This window comes from Ricinus communis, chromosome 8, assembly GCF_019578655.1.
Source record: "Ricinus communis isolate WT05 ecotype wild-type chromosome 8, ASM1957865v1, whole genome shotgun sequence".
Taxonomy (NCBI): Eukaryota; Viridiplantae; Streptophyta; class Magnoliopsida; order Malpighiales; family Euphorbiaceae; genus Ricinus; species Ricinus communis.
Genome location: NC_063263.1, coordinates 13,978,010 through 13,995,978, shown reverse-complemented (window position 1 = coordinate 13,995,978; position 17,969 = coordinate 13,978,010). Strand labels below are relative to the sequence as shown.

General features: G+C 33.8%; 2 protein-coding genes across 3 annotated transcripts; both read left to right on the top strand.

The window, feature by feature from the left end:
- Positions 1–7,418: 7,418 nt before the first annotated feature.
- Positions 7,419–7,994, top strand: LOC125370921 (secreted RxLR effector protein 161-like). Its single transcript, XM_048378376.1, has one exon. It carries the CDS (start codon positions 7,419–7,421, stop codon positions 7,992–7,994), a length of 576 nt encoding a protein of 191 aa, XP_048234333.1.
- A 1,483-nt stretch (positions 7,995–9,477) lies between these two features.
- Positions 9,478–12,669, top strand: LOC8271921 (ferredoxin, root R-B2). 2 transcript variants are annotated; one of them, XM_015722187.3, is made up of 2 exons: positions 9,478–9,674; positions 12,001–12,669. In XM_015722187.3, the coding sequence occupies exon 2, from the start codon at positions 12,009–12,011 to the stop codon at positions 12,459–12,461; it is 453 nt and encodes a 150-aa protein (XP_015577673.1). In that variant the 5' UTR covers positions 9,478–9,674; positions 12,001–12,008; the 3' UTR covers positions 12,462–12,669. The 2 variants fall into 2 exon arrangements, with proteins under 2 accessions (XP_015577673.1, XP_002523809.1); XM_002523763.4 differs by having other exon boundaries at positions 9,483–9,707.
- The last annotated feature ends 5,300 nt before the right edge of the window (positions 12,670–17,969 follow it).

Sequence of the window (17,969 nt, the reverse complement as noted above, 5' to 3'; positions counted from 1 at the left end):
AGCCTTTGTAGGGTGCATTTGAAATATTATTGCACCTTTTCTTTGCGAGTCGTATCAAGCATTCTGTTATGGCTCTTAGTCACACAAGGGCGAACCTTGTGCAAAACCATGTTAATATCCTCATCCAAATGGTTTGAGGAGGCAAAAATATTCTAAGAATCATCCCATCATTTCGTTCTCCCAAATCATTTAAACAACCTTTGATCTTATTGCAAGCTCTCTTGCTAGTAGCTTTGTGATAGAAGAACTTGGTGTTTTTAATTTATCACCACTCTTTATCCAATCATTTTAAATATTTGATGTCGGCATACTTCTTTTTTATATAGGAAAATCAAGTTTCCTTTTTAGTTCTCTAATTTTCCGCCACAGCTTTCAAGGAATTGATTCGAACAATGTTTTTTGACACTCCTCGTTGTCCGTAAAAGCTGCCTCATAGTGGAAACAATTATGTTTTCTTCTTTTTGAGGCGATATGGCTGTTCCAGAGGACCAAGAACCTCAGAAACCAAGATTAGATGATTGACAATCATCAAGAGCATCTCTAAAGTTATTAATTAGGTAATTAGGATTACTAATTCCTGCGCCAGGACTGGGTATCCACAGGACCCTGTGGACCTCCACTGAACACCATCAAAAGAGGTAATTTCATTATTACTGTGAAAATTTAAAAAAGACAACAAATATACATTAGTATTAGAGGTCCATAAAATGCATAAACTAGCAAACCCTATTGTTTCTACCGACAACAAAATTCCCTGAAAACCCAACTTTAAGTTTGATAGCATCAATATTTCAAAACATACTTCTCAATACCAAGCAATTCCAAACAGAGCCTTGAAAGTCTAGTGGTGAAGTATCTACCTCATATTAAAATGTAGAGAATAGAGATTAAAGCTGTTATTATTATTATTATTTTTTTTTTTTTGCAGATTTTATTTGAAAAAACACAAATTTACAAGAATTTAGTGCAACTTATTGCTTGTTTGAACTTGTCAAGTTATTTATTTTTAATAGGAGTCTGTTAGCTTATTTTGGTCATTTATTTGTTCAAATAAATCAGTTGTACGTTAGCTACTCTTGGGCAAATTAGTTGAGTCTTTATAGGAATTATTTTAGTTTAAATAGATATCTTACTGTTAGTAAATTGCAGTAGCAGTGCAATACTTCATATTTCAGTTTCTTTGTATTATCTTTTTTGAGTAATAATAATTTTCAGATTTATCTTCATTTTAAGAGATAGAATTTGTGTCATTTGGTATCGGAGCTTGCTGATAATCAAATGTTTGATATTATTACTCAACCAAGATGAATGGTGGAAGTGTTTCTTCGGGTATAGCTATAGAAAAGCTTGTTGGTAATAATTATAATTACTAGAAGTTATGTAGGGAAGCTTTTTTACAGGGGCAGGATTTGTGGGATCTTATTAAAGGTGATGAAACAATGATCCCAGCAGATACTACATAGAATGCCGATTTACGCCGAAAATGGAAGATCAAGTGTGGCAAAGCTCTATTTGCTTTACGGACTGCGATCAACAAGGAATACATTGATCATGTTCGTGATTTGAAGTAACCAAAGTAAGTGTGGGAGACACTTTAAAAATTGTTTACTAAGAAAAATACAGCTCGATTGCAATTTCTTGAGAATGAACTAGCTATGGTAACTCAAGGTAATTTATCTATTGAAGAATATTTCTTGAAAGTAAAGAATTTGTGTTTTGAAATTTCAGAATTAGATGCGGAGGAGCCGGTGAGTGATGCACGATTGCGACGCTATCTTATTCATGGACTACGAAAAGATCTGATGCCTTTTGTTTCTTCAATACAATGGTGGGCAAATTAGCCTTCAATTATTGAATTAGAAAATTTGTTTTCTAATCAGGAAGCATTGATTAAGCAAATGACCAGTAGCAACAAGCTTTCTCCAAAATCAGAAGATGTGTTGTATGTCAAAGATCAAAGGAGAAAGAATTTCTATTCAAAGCCTTCATCGAGTGATAGAAATCAATCTAGAACTGAGGAGTCGTCAAAGAAATCATTTAAAGCTTATTACAGGTGTGGAAAACCTGGACGTCTCAAACGAGATTGTCGGGTGAGAGTGGTATGCGATCGATGTGGGAAGCTAGGCCATATTAAGTCAAATTGCCGAGTCAAAATGCAAGAAACAGAAGCAAATGCTGTACATGAAAGCAGCGAGTTTCCATATCCATATTGGGAACGATGTTTATCCATTAAGGTTCTTGACCAACCAATAAATGTGACTTCCAAGGAGAGCATCAAGATGATGTGTCTCCAGATGCTCATGCTTTTATTGACTACAGCGAGGAATGGATTGTCGATTCTGGTTGTTCTCATCATGCAACTAGGAATGAAACTCTTCTATGTGTGGACGATATAAGAAGAAGGTCATTGTGACAGCTGATAATTCACTGCATCCTGTGACGAAAGAAGGAGATTTGAATGATGTGAGTGTTCTTCTCAAGGACGTTTATCATGTTCTTAGTTCAAAGAAAAATCTTGCTTCTGTAATGCAAATAACAGATTCAGGAAGATATGTTCTTTTTGGTCCTAAAGATGTTCAAATTCTTTCTAACGTAAAACACATTCTTCGATGTTCATTTTGTGGAAAGGAAAGAATCATCACGACCCCATCCGTGGGCCTTAGGAATGGGTGGCACCGAATCCCGTAGTAAGCCTGACACTCACTAACTCAAACCAACCTTAACTCAAATTTTACTATTATTAATATCACAATTTACAGTAACATTAAATTTTACACAATTAAATCGGTCTGCCAGAAGAACTAGGCGAGACCCGAAACTACAGAAAATTACCACTGATATCCTTACTATTATTACTGTGGAAAATCTAAGATTTACCAATTTACATACCAAATCAAACACCACCCGATGATGAAGGAGTCGGGTTACTGAATAAGAATTACGGGAAGACTAACAGTCACGAATCTGAAAAACAGTAAATGGAGACTATCAGTCTCGAGAGTGAACTAAAATCATATATCTAAAACAATTTTCAAACATCTCAATATCACATTATTTAATTTTTAAAATAATTAATAAATCATGCTAACCATACGTGTCATGCCATGCTTACCCAAAAATAATTCCACATGCAACGGGACGGAGTACTTCAGTAGAATCCTAATCCCAACTCTAACATCTCGATTTATTTCAACACTTATGTCTCAACTAACCTCAGCTCTAACATCTCAAACCTCTCATTCCAACAGATCGGCACCCGGAAAGCAAAGCTCAACCAGGGACCTTACCTCCAAATCGGCCACTTAACTCGATCTTAGCCTTTCGGCTCTCTTATCCAATAAGACTGGCCCAGAGCATAGCTCGACTGTGGACCTTACCTCCACCGGTCACTTAAATTTCCGGAAAGCAATGCTCAACCAGGGACCTTTATTCCGGCAACCACACTCTACTAAGCCCAGAGAGCGATGCTCGACCAGGACAGATCCTAATCTTTCTTTCTTAAAACTTTACCTATTTATCCTTTCTCTATCTCATCTCTCTCAGATTTATATTGGAACACTCATCCAACTCCTATGTTCTACTGCCGTCCCATCCCGAGTCATCATGCAATATTAAAATTAGTGATAAAGGAAAAATATATTTAAATGGTAATTAAAAGCATCATGCAAATAATAATAATAATTAAATGAAAATTGAAATTGCAAATGAATAATCACACTAACAAATCAAATTTTATGCATGACACGTGCATAAGCGATATATGATTTTAACTCACAGATTGGCGACCTCCTAACTCTGCTCCGGTGCCTCGGTTGGAGCGAGCCGAACAAACGGACTATCTAGTCACGGAAAATAATTTATCAAAACGCTGAAACAATCGATCATTAATCCTAGGTTTAGACTCCTAGGACTGACTGTCTAAGAATCTCAACTTGGGAGAATTCTACCGAAAATCCGGCAGAACCTCCCCCACAATACGGACATTAACCCCCCGTAAAAACGGGTCCAAGACCTGCCAGAAAACACTTCAAATATTCAACAATTCAAACAACGGGAGTCGAGTCCCCAAACTTCACTATTTCCCGACTCTGCCATACATCACAAAATACGAGGCAGGCAAACTGATAGACAATTATTTTTGACCCATAAATATTAAATACTCAACACAAAATAATAAGCACAATTCTAAATCAAAGGATTTCCAAGATCAATGGGCCGATCGATTCCGATCGACGATCCGAATACACCATCGGACTCACAACGATGCGCTGATGACGATCCCAGCTTCCGATTTTCCGATCTGACACCCGATCATCCAGAGAGATTTGCGGACGATCTCGACCGTCGATTTGCAAATGAAGTCCGATCGTCACGAAACCGGTGCCATTTCGAAGCTTGAGCTGAGGAAAGTCGGGATATCTCCTCTGATCATCCATTGCTCGCCAGAGCTCGCTGGAAATGCCCAAAAACCTCGGCTGCCTCCATTTTCTCTCTCCACCGTGAAACTTCCGGCCACCATGTGTAAGGCCACCAGAACCTCTCCCCAGCCGCCACCAACGCCTGAGCGCCCCCTCCTTCTTCTTCTTCCGCTTCCTCTCTCTCTCTCTCTCATTCCTTCTTCCCCGATTTTCTTTCCCTTCAATATCGACATTAGCCCCCGAACTTTTTCTTATTACAATTTGGTCCCTCAACTTTCTTAATTACTTACAATTCCATCCAGCAAAATTTTAATTTAACCTCTAAACTTTTCTTTAGCCTTTCAATTGAATCTCTAACTATTTAATTTGGGCTAAATAGAGTTATTGGAAATACACAATTACAAAAATACCCCTGACCGACATATTTATTTACAAATTTCCATTAAAGCCCCATAAAAATAAAATTATGCTTTCAATCCTTATTCCAAAATAAATTTCCAATTTAGTCCTAACACAAAATTAATTTAAATAATAAATTTCCAACTTAAAATTTAATACCACTAATCAATTAAAATACCAATTTTTCTAAAATTCTTTTATAAAAACATCTCTTACAATTTCTACCATAATTTTTCCAATATATAATTTTATTTATATATATACATATACATTGGGAGAAAATTAGAATAACCAAAAATATATTCTACCCTTCAAATAATTTACTTAATTAATTCTTAAAATTTCAACTAATTAGGTATAGAAAAAATAATTCATTCAATTAACTAATATTAAAATTTTCATTAAATCTTTTCAAATTAAACCAAATAAAAATAAAACTAAAATTAACTTAAATAGAAACTAATTATTAAATATATAAAAATTTCGGGTATTACAAAATCTTTATATGTTTTATCTGCAAATTATGAATATGTCAAAAAGGCAAGTCATAATGCAAGCTCAATGCTTTGGCATGTTCGCTTGGATCATGTGGGTTTTCAATTGCTGCAGAAAATATCCACAAACTAACTTCTTAATGGTGTTCCTGTTTTTAAAGATATTCAGCATGATGAGATTTGTCCAAGTTGCCAATATGGAAAATTTCATCGTCTTCCTTTCTCAAGTTCAAAAAGTAAAGCTTCAGCAGCATTGGAATTGGTTCATTCCGATCTTTTGGGACCAACAAGCTATACTGGCCTTCATTATGTGATGGTAATTGTGGATGATTTCTCTCGTTTCAGCTGGGTATACTTTTTAGAACACAAAAGTTCTAAGTTTATCTAGTTTAAGCATGATGCATGATGTAGAAAAAGAATTTGGGTTGCAACTCAAGTGCTTACAGACGGATAATGCAGGGGAATTTCTATCAAAGAATTTTATGGATTACTGTAGTGAGCATGGAATTCAGCGTCAAATGACTTGTCCAGAAACCTCGTAGCAAAATGGGGTGGCTGAGCGCAAGTTAGCTCATTTTACATCAATTTGTTTGTCTTGATTACCTGCGAGGAGTCTTCTAAGAGGGTTATGGGCAGCAGCTTTTCAAACTGCTTGCCATTTAGTAAATTGGCTACCTCTATGGCCAGGGACAGAATCATCACCATTTAAGCTGCTCTATCATCGTAAACCCAATGTGAGTTATTTTCGTATTTTTGGGTCTATTTGTTAAATTCATGTATTGAAACACAATCGAACTAAGCTTGACCCAAAGGCCAAGAAATGCATTTTGGTTGGCTTTGATACTTATAGGAAGGGTTGGAGATGTATGGATTTGGAAACAAAGAAGGTTATTATTTCTCGTGATGTAGTGTTCGATGAAGTTTCATGTTACAAAGATGATGCAAATGGCAGCAGAAGTACAACTACTCTTGCCCTCTTTCGTGATGACTCTACATTAGGAATAAGTAATTCTTCAATTGAGGGAGGCATTCAATCTGAGGAAAATACAGAGGCCATCACAAATATTATAAGAAAAAAATTCTCTGAGACAAAAAAAGCTACCAGGTCACTTGTCTGATTTTGTAGTTGAAATGAATCAATTTTATGTTTTCTTGTTTTTTCATGGGAGATTCTTATGAAAATGAGCCGAAGTTATACAGTGAAGCTAAAGGCATTTCAGAATGGGAAAATGCAATGGTGGACGAAATTTCAGCACTTAAAAGAATGACACATGGGAGCTTGTACTAAAGTCGTATAATGCCGATTTAATTACTTGTAAGTGGGTTTACAAGTTGAAGAAAAAGGCTGATGGTACGATTGATAGATACAAGGCTCACCTTGTTGCTCGTGGTTTTTCTTAATAATACGGTCGAGACTATGATAAGACTTTTAGTCCGGTTGCAAGGATGGTAACAGTTCAGGCAATCATTTCTTTAGCTACTAGTAAAGGCTGGAAATTATGGCAACTCGTTATGAAAAATGCTTTCCTTTACGGAGAGTTGGATCGTGATATTTTTATGGAGCAGCCATAAGAATTTATCTCTAAGGAATATCCTGATTACGTGCACAGACTTAAGAAGGCGCTATGCGGTCTCAAGCAAACTCCTAGGTGTCTTGGTTCGGTAAGATTGCTCAATATCTTGATTTTTATGGTTTTAAATCTTCAAGTGTTGATTCGAGCCTATTTATTGAGAGAACACCCACTGAATGCACCTTACTCTTGCTTTATGTTGATGATATGATTATTACTAGTGATGATATCTTCAAGATGCTTTATCAGTTCGTTTTGAAATGAAAAGTTTAGGAGAAGCTAATTGTTTTCTTGGTTTGAAAATTGAAAAATGTGATGGTTATTTTATCTCTCAAAAAGGATATGCAGCCAGTTTATTTCAAAGGTTTCTTATGGGAAATTCAAGAGTAAAAACTACTTCCATGGAACCTAATCTCAAGTTAGCTAGAAATGCAGGAAAGTCCTTGGAAGATGCAACATTTTTTTCGTCAAATTGTTGGTCGTTTATTTTATTTAACTATCACAAGACCTGATATTGCATTTTTATTTCTCAATTTATGGATCAACCATGTGAGATTCATTTGACTGCAGCAAAAAGGATTCTTTGTTACATCAAGGGCACTCTAAGTTATGGATTAATGTATGAGCAATCTAAGTCATTTTCCTTGAGCGGCTTTGTAGATGCAGATTGGGCTGGTGACGTGAATGACAGACGCTCCACATCAGGTTTCTGTTTTACAATAGGTTCTGTTGCGATTTCCTGGTGTAGTAAAAAACAATCTACAGTTGCTCTTTCTAGTTGTGAGGCAGAATATATAGCAGCTACAATGGCTACTCAAGGATGTTTGTGGCTAAGGAGACTTATTCAAGAAATGGTGACTACTCAAAGTCATCCAATTCAAATTTATTGTGATAATAAAAGTGCAATAAAACTTGCAGGTAATCTAGTATTTCATGCTCGTTCCAAGCACATCAAAACCCATTACCATTTTGTTTATGAGAAAGTGTTATCTCAAGAGATTGAGTCACATAAAATACGAACCGATAAGCAAGTTGCAGACATATTTACTAAAACACTTGCCCAAACTAAATTTGAAGCTTTTCGCAAGGCTTTTGGAGTTATTGAGAAATAAGTTTGCACTAGGGGAGGCTTTCAGAATTTAGTGCAACTTATTGCTAGTTTGAACTTGTCAACTTATTCATTTTTAATAGGAGTCTGTTAGCTTATTTTGGTCATTTATTTGTGCAAATAAATCAGCTGTACATTAGCTACTTTTGAGCAAATTAGTCGAGTCTTTATAAGAATTATTTTAATTTAAATAGATGTTTTACTGTTAGTAAATTGCATTAGTAGTGCAGCACTTCATATTTTAATTTATTTATATTATTTTTTTTATTAATAATAATTTTTAAATTTATCTTCATTTGAGAGATAAAATTTATACTAGATGAGACATCATTCGATGTAAAATAATATTAAAATTGCACTGCACAAATTTACAATTCGGATATTAAAGTTATAAAGAGTCAAACTTGAACTCATAAAAGAAAGAAAAGGAATGGCAGTAGTAAATAACAGAGAATTCAGAACTGACATGATATATTATATGTATATTAAGATACATCACACCATGGACAATAACACACTGCCCAACAATGCCTGCGAAAAGCTCATTACTGAAGATGAAAAAATGGCGGCTTTTGATGCTCTTGTGTTGTTAACTTGCCCTAAAATAGTTTGCAAATTAATATTCATGTTAACTTGCCCTAAACTCATATTAATCAGAAGGGGTACCATAATTACAAGCAAAATCATTCATTACCCATATAAAGTTGGGGTTATGCTCAACAAACCTTATTTGGAGCCTACGCAATTTGACCTCTATATTTATATTAACTGTCTAATATTATACATATATAATGGCTGTGCGACCTCACAGTCCAACTTGGGGTGCTTCATCATTTTCAATATCTAATAATATTTTGATGACACTTGTTATTAAATTAAGAGAGAGATCCCTATGGTAATGAATTTTGCTTTCTTGATTACTAAAATAATAGAAAGAGATCTATAGTATTGATTTTTGCTGAAATTTATGGTTGCCAATTAACTTTCTTTCTTTCTTGGTCAAATATCATTGTTACCTTCCATTCCATATATGAATTCTTTGGATGGGCACTAAATCTATGACTTAAATTTTGTTGTCAAAGTTTGAATATACATTTGTCTTAAATAAAATAAAATAAAAAGAGAGTATATACCTAAAATAAAAGAACTTACCAATCAAACATATCTTAAGATAATGGATTATACATTAAGGATCGTCTGAGCAATTTGAATTGAAAAAAGAAATTGGTCACAGCAAAAAAATAATAATTAAATACTCAAGTCATTGTAATATTTAATAACATCAAGAAATTTTATATTTTTCTTACAAAAATTTAGAAATATTGAATCGGAAGCCTCAAATTCTTGGACTTCCAATTAACAATTGAAGGAGGAAATATATTCTTGCTGCAAAAATGTATGAATAACATATCAAGCTGGATTCAAGAATTTCCTTTTTGAAAAAAATTAAAAAGGAAAGAAAAAGAAATAAAATAAAGTAAAAGCAGCCGGGTCGTGAGAAACATTTTTGGCACTTAGCAAAGTGGGCATCTTTCTTTGTATGGCCGCCTAAAGCCAGTCTGCCTCTCAAAAGATTCCAAAAGCCATCAAATTTTCCCTTCTGTTTTCACCTATAAAATCCGACCCACCTCGTATTTTCCGCTTGCCATCAAGCTCATAAGCTCTATTTGCTTATTGAACTCTCGTAAGCTCATTTCTCTTTGATCTCTTCTATTCTGTAAGCTCTCTCTCTCTCTCTCGATGTGTTTGTGTGTATTCATGTTATTTTAGGTGTATAGATTATTGGGTATTTGTTAGATCTATTTGTTTTGAGCTAATCTAACTAGGGTTGCTCTTAGTTTTACATAGTTTTGTTTCTTTACTTGATTTGTGAAAGCTTAGATTGTTTGTTTGTTGAGCTAGATATTATGGGGATGAGGGGTATCTTTCACAAGTGGGTTTTCATACTTAAACATATGTTGTTTTTTGTGGGCAAGAAAAACAAAAGGTTGAATCTTTTTCAGGTATATGCTCTTTCTTTTTTACACTGAAAATGAAATTTTTGTATTCTGAATCTTTGTTGTTTTAAAACCAAAAAAATAAAGGTTAAAGGATTTTTAATTACAACCTATTTTTTGAACTTGCAATTTTCATCGATTCATTGATGCTTTAAGTATTTCATTTCCCTTTCCTTTCAAAAAAGTTGTCTTTTGTAAATGTAATATTTTCAATTATATTACCAATTCTTGATCTCAGCTAGGTAAAGCTCCAAAAATTTAGTGAAACCAGTGAGAATTGTAACAGGTATGCAGGAGAAACGGAGATATTATTAGGAGAGATTAGCAAATTAAGCCTTTAGTAACTTCAGTTTTATGGCATCCATCTATGTCCTTCACTACTCCAAAAAGTGAATACATGTATGGAAAGCGTAAATCTTGATCTTTGGCAGCACACTCTTCTCAAAATTTTCACTGATCCAACATTCCTATGATATTACTGACACCTTTTACCGGCATACTTTCTGAGGGCCTTATAAGTAGTTGACTCTACCTTTGCGCTTAGCTTAGATGAAATTTGTTTCATGTGTTCTCTTATTTTTTTTAGCGTCTAAAAGATATTGAACTGTGCAGCTTCCTCATATTTTGTTGACAAAAAATTACCTGGTCTCGACCCATTTCAAACTTGCCACCTTTTATCTGTAAATGGTGATTCACAATTTTTGCTAAATGTAATTGTTAATTAGAGGAGAGTTTCTTGGTTAGTTTACATTTTGCCTTTCAATTGAAACTCAAATTGATGCTAATATTTGCAACTATTGGAGTTCCTTTTGATTTCACATACACATTCTTTATATATGTCATTGTCTAGATATGGCCCTGCAAAAGTAAGGCTCTAGGTTGGAGAATTAAGTTGTGTGGTATGTGCCTGTGCACACATTGTACACATTGGTTGTAGGATGTTATGGAGAAAAATGCATGTGGTAGTTTATTTGATTGTATTTGGCCTTGGGTGCAGTTACCTTTGTAAGATTTTTTTAAGTCTTAATCACATGATTTTTTTAGTTAAATTGTTGTAAGGGCCTCTAGGATATTAACTTCCTGTAAAAATCTAATCCTTAGAACACTAATATGAAATATTATTAGAAGAAGAGTATGGGCATCCTTAACAAAAGAAAATAAGGAACAGGATAAACATGCCGAGTTATGAAAACTCTAAAATGTAGTCCAGTTGCTGCACATGTATCAAGTTCACACATGTATGAAGTTCATACTCCCTCATAGCAGTCACATAGATCTTGCTTACCAATTTTGTTTATTATGAAGACAAATATGTTACAGCATATTTAACCAGGTCAATTCTGGCTAGCTCATGCTATGGAGACCCCTTTTATTTCTTTCTCTATAATTTTAGGATTACAGATCCCTTATGTCAATCAAATTCCTTGGATACTAGATAGCCAAGTACTACTACTATGGCAGATGATGGCTTGTGAAGTTCTTTCATTCTAGAATGTTCTGGTTGCAGCATAAGTTTGAAGCTTGAAGAACCTTTGCTTCCTTGCCATTCTTTTTATAAAATGGAGCTTCGAGTGAAGAGCAGAGAGCTCTTAGTTTTGCCACTTCTCATAATGCTCCAAACATAAATTGCCTTATTCTTGTAAAAATGGATTAATTAGTTCCATTTTTTTGTGAATATATGTGAGGCATACAATGCCACCCCTTACTTAAGGGTGCCTGTGCTTGTGTTTTTATAAGAGTATGAGAGCCAGCAGTCAGCAGCCACTTGCTCAGAGTTGTACTTGTGGAACCTTTCTTCGGCTTCTCTTCTTCCTCTTTCTCCTTTTATCGAGTCCCTTCTATTGCAACTCTGATTTCATATTCTTTTATGCCTCTGAAGGCTTTTTTATCATGTTGACTCATTATCTCATGTTAGCTCCTATAAGAGGGCTGTTAGAGACGTCTGATACGAGAAATTCTTCTCTTGCTAAGAGACTCCAAGGAACCAACTGATCTTTGCTATTTTCAATTCAGGGTTAAAGATGGCAACTGTGAGGGTTCCCTCTCAATGCATGTTGAAAACTGCACCCAAGAGTCAGCTAACTAGTACCATTATCAAGAGTCCAAGTTCACTAGGATCAGTAAGGAGCATCTCAAAGTCTTTTGGCTTGAAATGCTCCCAAAACTTCAAAGCATCAATGGCAGTGTACAAAGTGAAGCTGATTGGACCAGATGGTGAAGAGAATGAGTTTGAAGCCTCTGATGATACATACATTCTTGATGCAGCTGAGAATGCTGGAGTCGAGCTGCCTTACTCTTGCAGAGCTGGGGCTTGCTCTACTTGTGCAGGGAAGATGGTGTCAGGTGCAGTTGATCAGTCTGATGGTTCCTTCCTGGATGAGAATCAAATGGAGGAGGGTTATTTATTGACTTGTGTTTCCTATCCAACCGCCGATTGTGTGATTCACACTCACAAGGAGGAAGAACTCTGCTGAGTGATGGAATCAGGACTAAGTAGGTGAAGGTTCTCTGTAAGTTGTCAAGGATTCCCCATAATGGTTAAGGTTCTTTGGACCTTTAGTTCTTTTAGTTTGTTACTAAAATGTTATCCATCCAGATTTTACTGGTAATTCTGTTGCCCAAATCTATAAATTTTCATGCTTCAAATGTCGCAGATTTGCAACATTTTAAGCTTCTTGTCAATCTATTTAAGCATATGGACGTGAATATGTTCTCATATCAAAGTTTTGGCAGTCTCCTTCTCTCCTAATGGCTAGATTTCATTAGTTGATGCCTAGATTTTAAGTGTAGTAATGAATTTAGACAAAGAGAGTAACTCTGAATTTCAAGTTGATTTGTTTGCTTTCCACTTCCAAGTTCCAACTACAACTAATTTAATTCATGAAAATATTATGGTTCTAATTACTAGCTTAGAAAAATAAATATCTGATCGCGTCCAATATTTCTTGACATATGATTCACAATAAATTAGTTTTTAAGCTAACAGAAAGGTTAGGTGTCTACATCCTTATATTGGCTAAAACAAAATGAAAACTAGTTTGTGACATCTGATAATAATTTCATTCCCATAGATACAAATGGATGGATTTTGTTTATCCATGAAAGGCAATTCAGTCCAGCCCCAAACTCAACTTCAAACATTTATATATAAATGATAACAGATTGTAAATTTTTTTGATTTTGTAATTTAAGGTGCTAACGATTTTTACGAATGGTAAAATATTAATTTAAACATTTTCATAAGTATGATTTTATCTTAAAATTTTGAAATTCGTACTCGACACTTTAATTAAGCTAAATTCTTATTATCTCGTTTATATACTTCTTCATTAATTAACTTTGGTGGGCTTGTTAATTCTGGATCCTTAAATTTTGGTGTTACAGTTTTCCAAATTATAGTTGGATGCTGACTAAATAAAAACAAAGGGATTGGTAAAATAACTTGGAAACTGTAATTGAACTAAGTCTGAATATTACTAATGAAAATTGTAGAATTGAAGCTAAGGGGACTTGGTTAAACTCGTTTTATATGGGAACTACGACAAACTCTTAAGGTTACGAGGATTACACTTGAGAATTTGGCCTAAAATTGAGTCTTGAATTATAGTCCTCTGTGTCTACTGTTCTTCTACTGCTACTTAAGAATTAATTTGATTGATGTTGTAAGAGTTGGTGAAGTCGCGAGGTTAATCCACCAATATTCATGGAAGTCCATTAGAATTTATTAACAGAATTAATCTCAGAAGGGATTAAAGAGTAACAGGAGAGGTAGCAGTCCAACAACTCCCCAAAATACCACTAAGTGCAGTAGCCCTAGTGGCAAAAGTGCTTTTACCATGCTGTAAGGGCCTGGATTCGAGTTCTTAAAGACAGTTCTATGAGACATTTATATCTCTAATAACATCCTTCAGATCACGCGTTGATTAGGTCTCTTTCGTTTAGTCTCGTGGTTGATGCTGCCTGCAGTGAAAGAAAGCTCGTATAGTCACGTCCAACGAGAGTTGCTACTACTGATTGTCTCATCTCTTCTTATTAATCATTAGACCATTCAGATCACGCGTTAATTAGGTCTCTTCCGCTTAGTCTCGTGGTTGATGCTGCAGTGATAAGCTTGGCCTCCATCTCAAGCTAAATTATGCTCTTCAAACATTCTGCGATGAAAGAAAGCTCGTATAGTCACGTCCAACGAGAGTTGCTACTACTGATTACCTCTTTTTTTCCTATTAATTATTAGACCATCCAGATCATATTTCTTCCGCTTAGTCTCTTGGTTGACGCTGCAGTGATAAGCTTGGCCTCCATCTCAAGCTAAATTATGTTCTTCAAACATTCTGCGGTAAAAGAAATCTTGTATAGTCACGTCCAACGAGAGTTGCTACTACTGATTGTCTCATCTCTTCCTATTAATTATTAGACCATTCAGATCACGCATTGATTAGGTCTCTTCCGCTCAGTCTCATGGTTGATGCTGCAGTGATAAGCTTGGCCTCCATCTCAAGCTAAATTATGCTCTTCAAATATTATGTGGTGAAAGAAAGCTCGTATAGTCACATCCAACGAGAGTTGCTACTACTGACTGTCTCATTTCTTCCTATTAGTTATTAGACCATTCAGATCACGCGTTGCTTAGATCTCTTCCGCTTAGTCTCGCGGTTGATGCTGCAGTGATAAGCTTGGCTTCCATCTCAAGCTAAATTATGTTCTTCAAACATTCTGCGGTAAAAGAAATCTTGTATAGTCACGTCCAACGAGAGTTGCTACTACTGATTGTCTCATCTCTTCCTATTAATTATTAGACCATTCAGATCACGCATTGATTAGGTCTCTTCCGCTTAGTCTCGTGGTTGATACTGCAGTGATAAGCTTGGCTTCCATCTCAAGCTAAATTATGTTCTTCAAACATTCTATAGCGAAGGAAATCTCGTATAATCACGTCCAACGAGAGTTGCTACTACTGATTGTCTCATATCTTCCTATTATTGGTACAATGAATTGTATTTAAATATATACATGATCTTGGATCGTACAATATTAATTAATCATAAAACTTGTTTTACAAAGAAACTAAATTCTGTTCTAGGGCATGCATGATGCGATTTAGGTCTTGATGCCACTATATATGCTTGATAGTCAAGTTAACATAATTATTTGTAAAAGAGTTTCCTTTTTGCCAAAAACTTGCATCACAAACAATGTTAATTTAGTCCATAAAAATCATCATATCTTAGTTGAACTTTTTTAAATAAAAAAATCAGTGTGCCTTCATTAATTAGAATCCAATGTCAATTGACTCATATATAATATATATATCTTTCTCTCATATATTCATATTCCTTAATTACTTTTTCATCCACCTTTTTCATAGCAGCTTCTCCTTCCTCAAATGGCCAACACCCTTTTCAGTAAAGCGGGTCATTCAAAAGCTTCACCTTTTTATTTTAAAATTCTAAATATGATTGCTTGCTTACTCTATATTTTGCTGTAAATGTGCTTTGCCAAGCTTGTGCCATATATAACTTATTAATAATTGTCTGAAAAGAAACAAAGAAAAGAAAAGTTGCTCTTCTTGGGTTTTACACCTTTTTTAAGTTCTACGAGTGATTGTATTTGCTCTCTAGGGATCATGTTTGAGAGATTTAGTTGTTCTTTTCAAACATTTTCTTTTCCTTTTCGAACACTATTTATGGCTTTTCCAAGGGTTTAGTGTCTTCCTTTTGCTGAATATTAAAAGTGCATCATTTCTTTATCTAGAATCTGAGAATAATGGAACCTCTTTTCCACTTGAATTTCAATTTTTAATGAACATGACTCAGAAAAGTTGAAGTTACAATTACGACAATATTAAGTGATACAACAAAAAAATTACATTATAAAACTGTTATTTCATACCATCTACACTGTATAATCTTTGGAGGTACTAAAAACAAGAGCATTCATCTCATCAATGATGTCTGAAAATATTGAGATAGTGGAGTGTTTCATCAGTTCTTTTGGTCATTATTATTACCACTTTTTCAAGTAAGGATAGAAGGTTATGATTATTGTAAGCTTATCCATGGCTTAAGTTATTAAACTATATTCTAAGTTCGAATTAGTGTATGTATAATAAGACGAGTAAGCTAAGTAAACTTTCTGAAAATTGATAATCAAAAAAAGGATTAAAGGCAAGAAAAAGAAAAGCTTTCTATGTTAAAAAGCATAGGATACTAATTACCAGAATCTGATGATACTTCATTAAAATAATACGTATGAATTGATGATTACATTTTCTATGTATTATATAGTTATGGGTTTTAGAAACTACTTAGTTATGATTGTTAATGTTTCCTGAAAAGCATCCAAAATCTCTTAAGTTAAGAGAGAATTAAAAGGCAGTGATGTAAAATTTTGCTATATTCTTGCTATGTGCATGTGCATCCTCCTTATTTAATATTGAGAGTTTGTCCAACTAATATAAAGAAGAATTATTTATTTATTTATTTATTTTATTGCATTTAGAGTAAGAGGACTATTTCAAAAATTTGTACATTATGATCTACAAACAAAAGTGAGTACTAGTGATTAAGTGATTAAAAGCCTAACATTGGATAATGCAATACTTAATCTATATATATACTTTAATAACTTGGTTTATTTTCAAATAGAAATGTAAAAATGATATTTTATTATTAAATAATTCATCTAAAAAACTGATATGATTTGTTTAAAAAGTCGATATGGTATTATGATATTTTTTATAAATTTTGATTCAGTGTATGAATTATAATTTTTTTTTAAAGAAAGAAGATGCTAATTTTTTATTCATAAAAAAAATAATAAAATTTTATTAAATATTAAAATAATAATTAAAAAATAATTTTTAATTTTTGCAACTAAAAATATCAAAATGAAATTGAGTAGTATTCTTGTGAAAGCGAAGAAACGAGAGGGCAAACACGTGGAAATGTTAAACATGGGGAGTGATCCTCACATCAGCCGACCTTTTCCCCATGCTCAGAGGCGGTGCCGAACACGTGCACCTCCTCAGATTCGCCTTAATTATCAGCGCTCTTCCTTTCATATTATTATTTTTAATTTAATAGGAAAGTAGTAAGTGGCAGTGGCTTATTGGACCTTGACAAGATTCTGTGACCGACATTTGTCTTTGTCTCTCCTCAATTCTTTTGTTTCCATCCTTCCGTCTTTCCGTAGTTACTCCATGGGATACGATCATATATTCCAATTTACCCCACTCAAATTACACTTACTAATAATTTTTAACCTCATTTTCGAAAATTTAAATTTGAATTCTCTTCCATCTAGATTTTAAATTCTATTTTATATAATACATATATACGCAAATTCATTTAATTTGATCAAATTTTAAATTTTTTTATAGTTAATTTAATATTTTAAAATTAAATCATAACTAGTCGAACCGATTTAATTCGATTGAATCAAATTTTTTAAATATTTATAATAAAATTATATGTCGAATTAAATCCAATTCTGATTTAGAGCAGTTTTTCTACTGAGTCAAATGTTTTCTTTCCAATAACTATAGGTGCATAAATCTTAGGAAATAGCTCATTATAAAATTAATATAAATAAACTTAAATGTAAAGTGCTTTTAATGCACTATAATAATACTATTTATGTTCAACAAACTAAATAACAAATGTTATATATTAATGATATTATTCATAGCGTTTTCACTTAGCCATCACAATATTCTTAGCCATCACAATATTCATAGCATTTGATTTCATTTAGCCATGCCAAGTTTGAATCTTATTTAGCACACTTGACTTGGTTTTGGTATAAATCTTTGTGTTTGGAGATTAAATTTATTTATATCTACTCAATTAAGTAATAAATATATTAATGTAAAATAACTATAAAATGGGTTATTATACTATAAACAGTCGTCTTTTTATATTTTCTGTAAAAGTAAAAAGATCGTTTAATGCCTATATAATGATTCAAATTTGAGATTTTAATAC